The 14,183-nt window shown below is 47.8% G+C and overlaps 1 protein-coding gene and 1 pseudogene across 1 annotated transcript; one reads left to right on the forward strand and one right to left on the reverse strand.

Annotated features, from left to right (window-relative positions):
- The first annotated feature begins 3,020 nt into the window (after positions 1 to 3,020).
- LOC144129670 (uncharacterized) lies at positions 3,021 to 9,819 on the forward strand. The gene is made up of 5 exons (XM_077663776.1): positions 3,021 to 3,408; positions 4,552 to 4,751; positions 6,974 to 8,136; positions 8,671 to 8,872; positions 9,503 to 9,819. The coding sequence occupies exons 1-5, from the start codon at positions 3,119 to 3,121 to the stop codon at positions 9,817 to 9,819; spliced, it is 2,172 nt and encodes a 723-aa protein (XP_077519902.1). The 5' UTR covers positions 3,021 to 3,118.
- A 1,476-nt stretch (positions 9,820 to 11,295) lies between these two features.
- Positions 11,296 to 13,086, reverse strand: LOC144129671 (uncharacterized; annotated as a pseudogene).
- Positions 13,087 to 14,183: the final 1,097 nt, after the last annotated feature.

Genomic DNA, 14,183 nt, shown 5'->3' on the forward strand with positions numbered 1-14,183 from the left:
GGGCGGCTCGAAGAGCCGCTCACCAGGTTAGGCTTAGCAGCCTGGCCGGGTGGCGTGAGTCCAAAAGTCTGTAGAAATTGCAAAAGAGGGCTGCACTTGCCGAAAGAGTGGTATCCCGGTGGTCGCGAAGACTTCCGGCGTTGAAATAGCTCAGTAGTTTGCGAGCACAAACGACAAAACCGACGAAAACATCGAAAATTTGCGGAGCGCACATAAGATGCGTCCACTCTCCTCGACGCCGGCCCGGGAAATGGGCCTCTCACGGCCACAAGGGTCAGGTACCACGTGGTGCTGCTGCGTGGAGGATTGTTTCCACACCGGATCGCTCTGGTCATTTCCATATCGGCGTCTCACAAGCTCTCATGGTGGTACCTACGTCTGTCATGGCGCTGACAAGATTGACTGACTGCGACAGAACCACACCGAATTAGCTCACTTGGGCATGTGACGCCACTGCAGCGTTAAGGAAATCTTTTCACGCGAATTCCTGTTCGACTACTCAACGTTCCCATGCTTGCCTGCGGCGAAAACCTTACTTAAGAACAAGAATTGCACATTTCGTCTGGCCACAGTGTAGGCAGTGTCGTGCTTTGCGGTGAAGAGGCGTTACGAGACGACCCAACTTGCGGCTGGAGAGCCCAACTTCAAAAATGTTTTTCTCGCTTCATACAGAAATTACCTAGACAAAAATTTCAGAAATAAAAGGCAATAATCTGTTCTACCTACCCCGATATTGCTTGTATTTTTACTTGCAACATCTCTGGGTAAAATTAACGAGTGTTTATGACTCAAAACGCTATTTTAGCAAATTTAGTATTTTTTTTTACTTCGATGTACGCAGTATCATCATCTGTAACATTTGTTATAAGTGCTAGATATCTAGAACAAAACTGCTATTTCCGAATTTCCGAGAACAAGTTGATCTTTAAAACAAAAAAGGCAAAAATGGCACATTTTCATACTTTCTTCGATTTTTAAAAATATTTATGCCCTATGAAGCTGCATGCTCCGAATTATATCCAAAGACATTATCTGTGCAAATGTCAATGAACAAATCGAAGTTTTTTAGAACATTTGAATTTTTTTTTACTTATTGAGCAGTGCCTGGTTTCTCGCGTTTTCTAAATGTTTAAACTGTCCTCATCTCAGGAATAAAGTTTTTTCGGCAAAAATATTTCAGGCTTTGATTACGTACATTAGGATAAGCCTCCATGAAATTTTTTGATCAAATTCGAGATGATCGAGTGCAACGTCTGGAACGTTAGGCGTGGAATGACCCATAGGTGTTTGTATTTTAGCTTTCTCTGATTGAGATTAGTGCGATTGCTATTGTTGTCGAAGGGAATGGTGGCGGATGTGATGAGTGTGTATATTTTGGTTTTACGGAGGGGCAGATAGCTTTAGGTTCGGAGGAAATAGCGGTTGAAGTGAAAGTACTTGTTATTGTGCTTTGAAGTAAAAGTGCTGCGCTGGGGACCCTTCCTGTGGATGAAATTGTCAGCATATGAAATGCTCCTGATGAGGCTTTGTTGTCTCTAGGCGTGGTGTGCCTCCTTTCTCTCAGTTTATGATGTTTGGTTGTGATTTGCTGCGCCGCATGAAAATCTATACGAGGCGGTGTTATAATAATAAGTGTTCCTCTCAGGCTGGCCACTTTTATATATTCTTTAGTAAAGAGTGCATATCTTTGAGTTCCAATAGGAAGAGTCAGTACGCTCAAATGTGCGTTGTTAGGTTTATGTCCGCCGGTATAATATTGACGGTAGTAGGCGTCTAGCCCCATTTTTCCAAACCAAGCAAGAAATAGTGCGTGGTACTGGCTCAATGCACTCCGATTCTCGTGGACGAAATTTTAATGTGAACGCGTGTCTTGGCAAGAATGTGTGGCTCAAAGACTTTATGGCAGAAAATTTGGATTGAGTTTGTGTGACGCGGACAAAAACCAAACTGCGAAGCAAAGCACACTATTGTATTTGTTGTTTGCAAGACAGCTTCAAAAATTTCGCTCCACACTTCAGTTACGATATACATGTTAAGGTCTTGTTCGATAATAAATTTTTGATAGTTTGGAGGATGTGTTCCGGAAGTGTTGCTGCGCATAACTTTTGAGCAGCAGAGCCTGCATCCCAGCGTCCGTTGCCGCTATTGCGCTGTAGGGTATGGCAGGGAATCGGGAATGTTTTTGTATTTCCGCCTTCATTTTTTCAGCCATGACATAGTGTCACTTCTGACACTCCCTCAGCGAAAACTGGTACACAGCCCAATTAAACAAGGACAATAAAAATGCGAACGCATGGCAGGGTCATTCGCTGCAATCACGGTTCACGTTGTAGTACCTCTACCTTCCCCTCTCCATACGTTATTAAGACCTCAGGCTACCACTGCTAGATTAGTGTCCTCGTTCGCAACCGCCAACTTCTCTATCTCTTTTTACATTGAGTACTTAATATTCATGTGTCAGTGATCCCACATTGCGTTTATCGGCGATGGAGCTGGCGTACCAAACTATGCCATTGCGGTTGATGCAATGTGTATATGTAAAGACGGTATTGTTTCGCGTTCTGTTTCTGCGTGCTGTGCATGACGGTAAAGATTTTCTTTATTTTTATTGCTTGGTGACAGTTACTTATTCATTGTAACAAGAAATATACTCTCAGTTGCTACTGCGCCTATATGTGTGTCTTGCGTGTTCTTCTAAAAATGTCGTTTATTTTTGGCGCCTTTTCGTAACAATGTCTAACCCACTCGCCCACCAGCACGTTTTGTTTTTTGTTTGTTTTTGTCTGTGATCTTGGAAAATGGCATATACCCACCAGATGGTTTGGCGACACTGGGAAGCATCAAATAAAGCTGATAAGACAGGCGATAAGCACCGCTGTTTTGAATAAAACGCGTAATTTGCGTAAATTTACACGACTTTAGTTCTGCAATTGCTGAAGATCGCTACCGCGAGCTATGCAAAGCGAAGAGAATGAAGCAGAAGAAGATGATAATGATATGCGGTGCGGAAGCTCCTGCTCTTTGCATTCCACTGCTGTAAATGCGTTAAGAAGGCTCGACCGTGGAATATCTCTGTGCTAGACAACGAACTCCACCGCGTTCCTAGCCAGAACTACGCATGGAGCCAGCCGAGGCGAACAGCCCGGACATGACGTCCCAGGTGGAAAGCAGCGTCACGTCCACAGTCAAGGTCCGCGGCAGAAGGCACCTAATCGACCTGCTCTCTCGGCTGAATCCGGCAGAGAGAGAATGCCATTCACAGCCAGAACTGGACATCGGCGAAGAAAACACGGATACTCAGAACCAGAGCGTTCCGGCAGCACCTGCACCTTCCCCAGTCCCCGAAAGCTCTACTCCTGCGCCTCAGCCTAGACCGAGCAACGAGGGGAAGAGCGCTGTGCTTGCCAGGTCAGTGCAGTTTCAATTGGCCAAAGTGTATTCGGACTTTTTAGTGTGTTTTCACTAGAGCTTCCACTCAGCCGCCTAGCCTTTGTATGTGAGGTTCCTCTGTGCGTCCACCTGGTTGTGGGCAAGCTTCCCTAGGTGACCCACCTGCCGCCTAAGTGGCCTCTCTAGGTTGCAGACGGGCCACCTAAGTCACGGACCTTGTGTTGTGATCATTACCTGCCCACCGGATTGGGAGAAAATTGCTCTCCGTGGCAGTTGGCAGTTCATTTAATAATTCAGCCTTAATTTAAGTTCAGTAGTATGTTCAGCGCTTGTTTTTCCGTTTCTTATAGTCGTGTGTCCCGTTGTTTGAGTCGCCATAATGGCATCATATCAACTCGCCCGGCTTGGTTTCCTTCCATACGACAGTTTGGTATCTGACTAGCCTGTTTTGCAGGCCCTGCAAAACAACATTTAGGGTGTTCGGTAGGTGTTTCCGCATTTCATGTAGTATGTCCACTTCGTCAATAGATGGCAACTGTGTGGAAAGCCAGCCTGCGCAATGGGGGAGCACTTCGATTACTCCTGAGAACTTGACTGCTGTGCGATTTTTGAGGGGATGTGCTGTGGAATGAGTGTCATCTTGCGTTCTATCTGGAAGCAAAGGCGTGTCCAATCGGGATGTGTATGTAGAAGAGTTCTGGCTCTGAAGGACGAGAGAATAGTCTCACTCCTTGGTCCGTGAGCTCCATCGTTACTTTAAAGGCCATAGACAATTAGCAGTTATGCATCATTTTTGTGCAGCTTGTCGCCCTTACCCCATAGCAAAACAAGGGCTTAGGCTTCATGAACCTTTTTCATGCACTCCACAAAGTCCCATAAACAAGAAACAAAGCTCATTAACAGAGCGTCACGAACCAAGTTGTGTTGTAGTCACATTCGCCCTGCTTAGTGAAAACTACAGGACAAAGGAAAAGACGAAGACTAACACAGCCGCTTCCGTTGTGTTTAGCGTTGCAGTGAATGTGCCCTGTTGGGCAGTTCCAGCATAACAAAAAATCACTTACCAGACACGTGCGCTGGGCGATGAGTATGAAACCTGGCTTTGCAGAGCCTGCTACGTTTACTTGTGCAGAAAACTTTGTGTGATTCTTGTTTTTGCAGCTATGGTTTCACTCCCGAGATATCGTGCGAAGATCAAGCAGCGGAGCAGGTCATCGATTCGCTGTCCAGCATGCAGCGTCCCCTCTCGCAGGCGCACTTTTTTGGAAGAGGTAGCCCTCTCGGCTACGCCTCGGTCAAGAACAGCCCCGCGACTTCCAGCAGCCCAGAACGCGAAATTTCCGGAACGCCCCATTCTCGAAGTGAGCACCGGTATATGTTCTACTGGGGCTTAAGGTGTGCCCCTGCCATTAAGTTGTTGAAAGGCTGGCGCTAGGGAAGGGCTTGAGACTGGGAGTTGTTTGGTGCCAGCACAAATCTGGGCGAATGAAGGGGGTGCTATCTGGATATATTGGAAACCGAGTGAAGAAAGGCTGAAAAGCAAAATAAGCATCTTTTATGACTCATGCTCTAAAGAAAGGAGGTAGTCTAAAAGCGGTGAAGAGAAAACTAGGCCTCATAGGCAAAAATCAGATGTATGCGTTAAGAGGCAATGAGGGCAATGCAATTATGAACATGGATAGGAAAATTAAAGTAGCCGAAGAGTTCCACACAAACGTGCACAGTAGTCAATGTAATCAGGACGTAGATGAGATAGCCAGTATCACACACCAATGGGACATCCCGTCAGTAATGAAAGAGGAAGAGAAGAAAGCCTTAGGAGCAATGCAAATGGGGAAAGCAGTACGTAAGGATTAGGCATCAGGAGAGATGTCGAAGGACAGAGGCGAGATTGTACTAGAAAAATTAGCCACCCTATATACGCAATGCCTTATGACTTTGAACGTACCGAAAGCTTGGATGAACGCTAACATCATTTAAATCCATAAGAAAGGGCATGTCAATTACTTGAAAAGTTACAGACCGATCAGCCTGCTGGCTGCCACAAATAAGGTACTTACTAAGGTAATCGCTAATAGTGAGGACAGCCTTAGACTTCAATCAACCAACTGCTTGATCAGGCAGGCTTTCGTAAAGGATTCTCGACAATACAGCATATTCATCCTATCAATCGGTAGAGAAGTGCTCAGAATATAACCAACCATATATATAGCCTTCATAGATTGCGAGAAAGCATTGGACTCAGTCGAAACCTCAGCAGTCTTGCAGACATTGCGGAATCAGGGTGCAGAAGACGCTTACGCAAAAATACTAGAAGATATCTCTAACAGATGCAGAGTAACCACAGTCCTCCATAAAATGAGCAATAAAATTCGAATAAGCAATTCTCGCTACACCAGATGCTCCGCGCAGTGCCACACACAATGTTATATATAATTTGACGTTCCAAATTGCAAACTTAGCGAGTTCTACACATATACATTTCCCACATGATTTTTATCACTATTTTGGCCAGTATACCTGCGTTACATTGCAGATATTGAAACACTCTCTGTTTGGGCTAGCGTTTTATTCAAATGGCTCTGCTGCTGTCTTTATTACATTATTTTGTTTTTGAAATGTTAGCCGCGTAATAAAGCGATATTGTTAAGGCTCCCGTTGTTCACCTAATCTGGCGTCGTTGTCGGCGACAGTGTAGTAGGCTTTGTGAGAGAAAACTTTTTGGAGAAGCAACCTATGCGCTCAGCCTAGGCCACGTGGCCTTGTGGCATCGTCTTAACCTACCCAGCAGATTGTGAACAAACTGACCACCGTAGCAGAGGGGCAGAAAAATTAATGATTAGTCGTGACAAGTTTTCCGGGAGAAGCAACTTAGGTCCCACAAGCCCAACCTATGGCAGCGCGTGCCATCGCAGAGCCTTGGCTTAACCGCTGCACCCCTATGCCAGGAGTACTATGAGGAGTCCCAGGAATTTATGAATGTAAAGTCGAGAATAACCAATTCGGCATATATGGACGTTAACCAAATAAAGATATCGCATCATACCCTTAAAGAGCTTAGGTGCCCCCTCCTATTTTTCTTCTTCTTTCTTATCTTTCTTAATTTTTTATGTGCAATATTTATTTCTACTGCTGCGTTGCTGTTTCTCGAGTTCGTGGTGAGTGGGCGCCTCCAAGCCTAGTTTTGAGACTTTCTACAGACGCGCCTCAATATCACTGCCTGTCGATGTTGACGATTGAACAAACGAATTTGACTAAATTTAAATTGGTACTGTACAATGCGACAAAAATATTGCTTTTGCCGACCAGCGGGCGAAGGCGGATGTTCTTTTAGAAAGTACGATATCGACAACGTTTCCTCACAAGAAGTCTGCAGCACAGATTCTACCTTAATTTCATCCACCTGCGCCCCCGTTTCACAGGACTGTTTGCATATCAGCACAGATCTCTTCAATAAGCAGCCTTGTAGCTGTGTACTGTGATGGTTCTGCAAACAGTGACTTTCCTAAGGCAGTCTGTAGGCTAGCGGCCCATACGTGTACCGGTGCTGCGAAGTCCTGATTTGGCTCCTGTCTTCCCGCAGTGACCACAGCCATCAAGACGCCCCGTTCCTCCTCCAGTCCGTCTTCACTGCCCTTCACCGACGCTCCGCGCGCTTACCTGGCCGCCATTCCGTGCGCCCTCACGGCATTTCTCGGTGTCGTGGTCCTGGTGTTGCTCGCATTCATCTCGTCGCGCAGCAGTCCCTTCACGGTCCCAATAGTAGACATCGAGCACGACGCTCGCGTGCTCTGCTCAAACGTCGCCTGTCGGGAGGTGACAGCTATGCTGGCACTGACTGCAGATCGCAGCGTCCGGCCGTGCGACAACTTCCACCAGCACGTCTGCGGCAACTGGGCCGCCGGTGTCTCTCAGCTCAACACCGCTGCTAAGTCCGGCAGGATGCTCAACTACGCGGAGGTCAATCTACGGTCGTTTAGTGACCGAGTGCACCGCAGCCTGGGACACCTGACCCAACGCCCGGTTCTTGGTACGCCGCAAGAAAGTCAAATGGCGCGCTTCTACAAAAGCTGCCTGCACTTTGTCTCAAATCGAAGTCAAAGTGAGCGTTGGCCCCTAGTTCAGATTGTCTTGGAACGAGCAGAAATCGACCGCCATCCGTGGGAAGACGCCATAAGTCTGTTGGGCCTCTGGGAGGCTGTAGTTGGCAGTTGTCTTCGTACAGGACTCACATCTGTATTGAGCGCCAGGCGCAGCCGAGATGGGGACATCTTCGTTGACTTGGGCGAATCCTTGCGTCACACGTTGCAGGCTGATCGAGGCGAACATCGGGTACGGCACTTCCTCCTGCAGTCGCTCACGGACCTTCGACGAGACGGACGCAGCTACACGCATGACGAGATTCTGGCACTGGACGCTAAAGTAGAAGACGTGAGGGAGAATTTAGATGCCTCCAAACGACACTTCGAAGCCGTCCAGCTGGCGAACCTGCCGTCACCGCTGTCCGAGTTGCGTTCACTCGCCGAGCCAGCAAATCCTGACCGCGCTTCCACGACGTCGATGCACCGCCAGTCGTCGTTACGTGTGCGCGCTCTGGAGAAAATTGTTCAAGTCATCGAACTGCTCGGTGCAGTTAATTTAAGGCTGGCTGGCGTGTACCTACTGCTAGTGACAGTATCGCAAGTTCTCAAGTACGGCTACATGCTACTGCAGCCTCGCGGCCAGTATCATGAATCTGCAGTAAAGGTGAGAACAGATACTAACAAGCTGCGCGTGCGTAGTATGAATTCGGCATTTGAGTTTGTGTATAATGTAAAAAAAATTAACCTTGCATGGTTGTACAAATTTTTAAAAATATACCCCTTCCCTTGTGCAGTGATCAAGCCATCGCTTTGCACGAGTGCTTACCGAATATCAACGAGAATTCGCTTAAATAACATTCTCTGTTTTTAATTTAATGTGCGAAGGAATAATAATAATCTACAGCACTTGTTATAACACATAAAAAAGGGCCTATAAACTGCAATTTTATCTTTCAAGCTCTAATTGGGGATTACCACCTAGCTGTAGCAGCAAGCCTCTGCCATATGACGAAAGCCGAATATTCTTGCCGTGCTCAAGACATGCACGACGCAGTCACCAGAGAAATGAAAATACCTGTTAGCAAAAGCATACTCTACCGACTGGCTTTGCGCTAGTTTAATAGTACAAATATTGCGCTGCAGAGCCAAAGACGCTCTGAAATGACGTTCTCTGGAAACACGCTTGAACGTTGCACAGGCTTGTATGCAAGCGACCGCCGAACACTTCCCGCATCAATTTCCCTTCTGGCTGGCCAGCACCATGGAGACTGCCGAAGCGCGCTTCTACCTCAACTCGATGGTGGCCGCCATTGGCAGGTCAGCGGCGAGCAGGACGAGCGTGGCACACCCACTCGCGGTCAACGGCTCTGTCTTTGCGCAGGTGTCTCTGGAGACTATCAGTAAGTGCATTTCTTCCCCCTGTACCCAAGTTTATGCGTGATTCCTAAAGACTGACTGGATCTGACCCGGTTCGCAGTTCAGTGTCCAGTTTGAAATTGCCATTTCGAACAGTCTCAATCCAACATTGCCCCGATACAGTTCGAAATTAAACCCGAAATAGAAGAAAGCGAAAATATGAAGCAACGCGAATTTTCATTCCAAAGCCTTAACACTGTGCAGAAAAAAATTTACCAGTGCGTATCTTTCGGGAGCAAAGCGCAGAGCTCGCTGAGAGCTGTATGTCGCTCAGGCTGCTTATGCTATTGTTTCGGCACATTTTAATCGCCAAATTCAGCGCTTGTATATGAGCAGCTGTTATCAGGAACCACCTAAGCGAATTATCAAAGCTTTCCGCACAAAGAAGGTCTCCGACAGGCGAGTTGTACCCGTGAGTTGCTTAATCTAAACAGTGCAGCACATTCTATAGTCGTGGCACTTTTCCCGAAGCCAGGTGCAGCTTTCTCGGTGCAAGCTAGTTAGACGGACCCTTCCTAACCTTCTGAAAATGTGTGATATTTTCACAATGCACATTCCCATGCACCATATTGCTTCCTGTGCTCCTCTTGTGACGTCGTTGCAATGTCGCGCAGCTGCCCGTGGTGCGCTCTTGGACCAAGTGCCCGCCTTGACTGACGACTTCATCCGCTCGGCGCTCGAGATGCGTCGCCAGCCTCTGGCCGGGGACTGGATGTGGGCGGAGACCTCCGCCCAGTTGCAGCTGCGAGGCGACGTCCTCGTCGGCTCTTCTGGGGCTGGCACGACACTAACCGTCCCCTCCCTGTTTCTCACTGCCGACCTGCTGCACCCCGACGCCTCGGAAGAAAGCATCGACTATTCGACGGTCGGAGTCCGGCTCCTAGTTGCTTGGGCCAACCGCGAAGCGGCTGTTCACAGGCGAGTGAGGTGACAAAATCCGTTTTCGCGCTTTTTTATCTTTTAGGAGTATATGCATTCTGGAGTGATCCTCTCCTCTTCCGGACCTGGTTTCTTTTGCTAAGCGGGAGTGGTATCAATGAACGCAGAAGGGTCAAGAAGACAGCATTTTGTGAATCTTTAACACATTGTGTATGTGCATTATATGATGCTTTTTGTTGCTTAATTTATGCGATATTCAGTTGAGTGCTATGCATTTTTCATTATTTGATCTTCAAAATGATTTTGTTCTTTACGTAAAACTAGTTTCATTGTGAAATTTTATTTCTTTTGTGATGCTTGGTATCATGATTGTTTGACACTGTGTTCCATACATTGAGGGTGTGTTCGTGAACGCCATTGCTATTTAGTTTAGGGTAACCTCAGTTTATGGCAACTCATTAAGTTATATATTTACAGCTGTGCCATGTTTGTAAGCCCATGTGAGAGAGAGGACCTTTTAGCGCTGAAAACGTTCCAGCCTCCTCTGGAAAATTAAGGCGGAATGAATTAATGAAATGAATAAACGCCATTATACCGTAATTCACGGTCCAATTATGCGGGCACATTAGTCAGGACGACGACTTGTAACGCGGACCTGTGTAAATAACGGAGTTGAAGTGAGACGCGGCAGAGCCCTTAGTTCAGTTGAGAGAATTGCCATTTTCACCGAGATTTTGACAGCTTGAACTGCTGCAGGCTCCCTACCATTGCCATTCTCAACGTCTTCGAAGGGACTTGAAAGCCGTCGAAGACGGTAATGGCATCGCGTCGAATGAAGTAACGGTAGGGACACTAAACAAATTTAGAGAGCGGAGGCTACTGCAGCCATCCTTTTATGCCAGTTTTCGAGGTATGGAAATCTCGGATGTTTAGAGGATAGGTTCAGTTTATGTTAGGCTGGTTAGTGGACGGATTGACTGATCTCGATAACTAAACCAATTTGCTGCTTGTACAGATAGCAGGCAGATACGTATGGTCTCCGATTCTTGAAGACACGTGAATTCAGCAACTGGCATTACATTGTTGGGAACAGCGAGACAGAGATGATCTACAGTTACGGGCAACAAAGAACAACCGCTGAACTGTACGGCCTAATTGGTGACGCATATAACACCACCATCAGCGCGCGTAAGGTCTATAATATGTCTGCCACTTAATTTCCAACCCGCGGGATTTCACAGTTCGTAAAGCTTACGGCGAGGCAAGGACGCTGTGTCGACCGTTGGAATCTATTTAGTTCAGTTTATTGATCCAATGAAAAAGTATTAGTACTGTGAACGGCCGGGAGGCAGGGAACAAAGTGTATTTATTATCAGAAAAGGGGCTGCTTATATAAAGCCCGGTACAAATATGAGCATGCGCACTTCATACCGTAAGGACATATGTTAACATGTTAACATACTTACATCTTTCCTGTTTTCAAGGAGAAAAAAAAGGGAAAAAGTTTACAAATTCACGTGTCAGGGACCTAATGCTGCGGTCTCTCTGGCAGGGGGCAACGTTGTGGCGGTCTACGTAGGCGGTCACTTCTACGAAGGATGTCCTCAGGTTGCAGTTCCGCCATCTGGTCCGGCTGTGATACGTGCTCCGCAGAAACTGTCGCTTGAGGGTCCGACGTAGGTTTCATTTCTTTGGAACTTAGATGTATTCTAGTGCGCCGCAGCTCTTGTCCGCTGTCTGTAAGTAGGGTGTACGACCGAGGTGTGCCTGCCGGGCCTACAACCACAGCTGGCGACCAGGCTCTGCGTATGGTGTACACTCATACTGAAGACCCGCTGCGAAGATGTGGTAGACGCTTGGCCGCCCGGTTGTAGAAGATCCGCTGCTTTTCTCTTATTTCATGGCGGCGGTTGCGAACGGATTGCGGTGGCACATTCTGCGGCTCGAGGCGCTGGCGGAGAACCCGCAAGTGCGTCCTTGTTTGGCGGCCCATCAAGCTTTGACCGGGCGACTCCAGTTGCTCGTCCCTTGGCATATTTCGCCACTCCAGCAGGATGCTGTAGAATTCCAGGGTTGCGAAAGGGCACTTCGGTAGCAGTTTTTCGCCTCCTGCGCTGCACGCTCCGCCATGTCGTTACCACGGGGATAGTACGGGCTTGAAGTTACGTGGGCAATTCCTGCTGCGCAGCAAAAAAGCGGAAGCACGCGCTGTTAAAAGGTGGGCCGTTATCACTACACAGCTTTGCCGAGATTCTATGAGTCGCGAAGACGAGCATGCATGCGTTGTTTGCCGCTGTCGCTGTTGGCTGACGTAACTTTTAAACCACGAAAAAGAACTACAAATCCGCAAGGATTAGGTAGGACTGGTCATCGTGGGGGAAAATATGAAGCCCTACTACTTGCCGTGGTGGGCCTGGTATCTCGTTGCACAGCATAGGCAGCCTAGTGTTCCTGCGCTTGTACTGTTCGCACGCTGCACATAATTTAGCCAGAGCTGAGATGTCTGCGTTCTTTCTGGGTCAGAACATTACTTCTCTGGCTCTCATCTTTTTTTCTTCGGCTCCTTGTGCGGTGTGCTGCAAGCGCCGAATTTCCGGTCGCTTGGCTGGAGGAATGACTATTTTGTTGGTTCTGAGCGGCAGGCCTTCCTCAACGTGCAGCTCATTGCAATAACACCAGTTTGAACGCAGGTCATGCGGCACATGGTTCTTCGTTTCTGGCCATTCTGTGGTCGAGTAACGGCCTAGTTCAGCAATACGAGCGTCTTTGTAAGTTCCATGCCGAATATTCTTTAGCTGCTGGACTGACAAAGGAAGCGAAGAAATAACTTTCTACGACACAGATTGACACAGCGCAACGGAACGAGGACGAGAAGAAACACGAAACACAGGACTGGCGCTGTCCTGCGTGAGGGTCGCTCGAAGCTGACGAAAGCTGCTATCTTGCTAGTCTGTCCAGACCTACGCGACGACCTTTTTCAACAGCTCGTCCAACTTAATCTGCCAGAATCCTGGCGATGCATCCAGAGGAGAAAATAATTTCGCTTCATGCAGCCGCGGTAGGATATCTTCTAACATCGGCATGTGGTAGTGCTCTGTTAGAAGTGCCTTATTTGAGTCAGATAGTCCAATCATATGCGCACATTTTCTTTCTTTACTACTACAACCATGTGACTAGACCTGAGAGTCGGTTCTGTTACCTTAGCAACAACGCTGTCGTGCTCCAACCGGTCCAGCTCAGCTCGGACGCGCTCCTGAAGGGCGATGGCGATTAGTCGCGCGGGCTTGACGACGCCTTGAGCTTCAGGTTTCAGGTCCATGTGGTAGGCTACGTCTTTGATTTCTCCCTGCCCCTAGAACACATCCCCAAATCTTTATAGTATTTCCTTAGTTTCCAAGGCGTCCAGGTTGTTTATGTGGCCAATCAACCTTAAGCGTTCAGCCACCTTGCAACCCAATGTTACAGGAACTGCTTGTTTCACAATAAAGAATAGCGCCGTGGTGGACTGCGCTCCATTGGCGACCTGAAGCTCAAACTTCTTCGTCGCCTTTTCTAAGGGCACGAAAACCGATCGTAGCGTAGAGCAGCAGTCTTGCGCTGGCTTCGTAGTTATTTTTCTGGGTGTCGCTTCGCGCATGACGCAACAGTAGGCTCCGGTATCAATTTTGCAGCGTATGGCGGAACCTGCGATGTCGACAGTCGCTGGCTAGCGGTCGTAGCCATCAATTGCATTGAGTTCCGGAGTTTGAAGGAAATAGCCCTCGTCCTCTGCCATTTCGAGCTGTTCTGTCCTTGTATACTGGGCTCCTCGGTCTCGCTTCTGGTTGACGACACCCACGCGTGAAGTGGTTTCGCGCCGCCACACTTGTTACACCGCTTTCCTTGCGCAGGACACTTTGCTTTTCCATGAAACCGCAGTTCGGGCAAATTCCGAGGCTAACTTTCGATTTCACAGCACGTACGGTGGCCTCATCTGTTGCACTTACTTCTGCCTCCCTGATCTCGTTAGAGTGCCCCTTCGCTTGTTCCCTCGCTCGGCATATTTGCATTCTTTTGCCAGACGACGAATTTTCAGATAGAAGTTTCTGTTGCAGCTCCTTGTCTATAACTCCTAGAATTTTTCGACTGCGCAGTGGTTTGTCCTCTAGCTCTCCGAATTGGCACAAGCGAGCAAGATTTCGGATATTGATTAGCCACTCGTTGAAAAGATTCGCCCTCAAGTTGATCTCGGGAGCGGAAACGAAACTCGAACGTCAAATTCTTCGCTGGTTTGTAGTGGGCCTCGAATTTTGCAATCAGCTTATCGAGGTCTTGGTTTTCGTCCTCATTTGCGAATTTGAAGGTATAGAACACCTGCCTTGCTTCTTTACCAATTGTCACAAGAAGTGTTGCTTCCTGAACTTTTTAGGCTGCTTG

The sequence above is a fragment of the Amblyomma americanum genome, chromosome 4 (assembly GCF_052857255.1).
Source record: "Amblyomma americanum isolate KBUSLIRL-KWMA chromosome 4, ASM5285725v1, whole genome shotgun sequence".
NCBI lineage: Eukaryota > Metazoa > Arthropoda > Arachnida > Ixodida > Ixodidae > Amblyomma > Amblyomma americanum.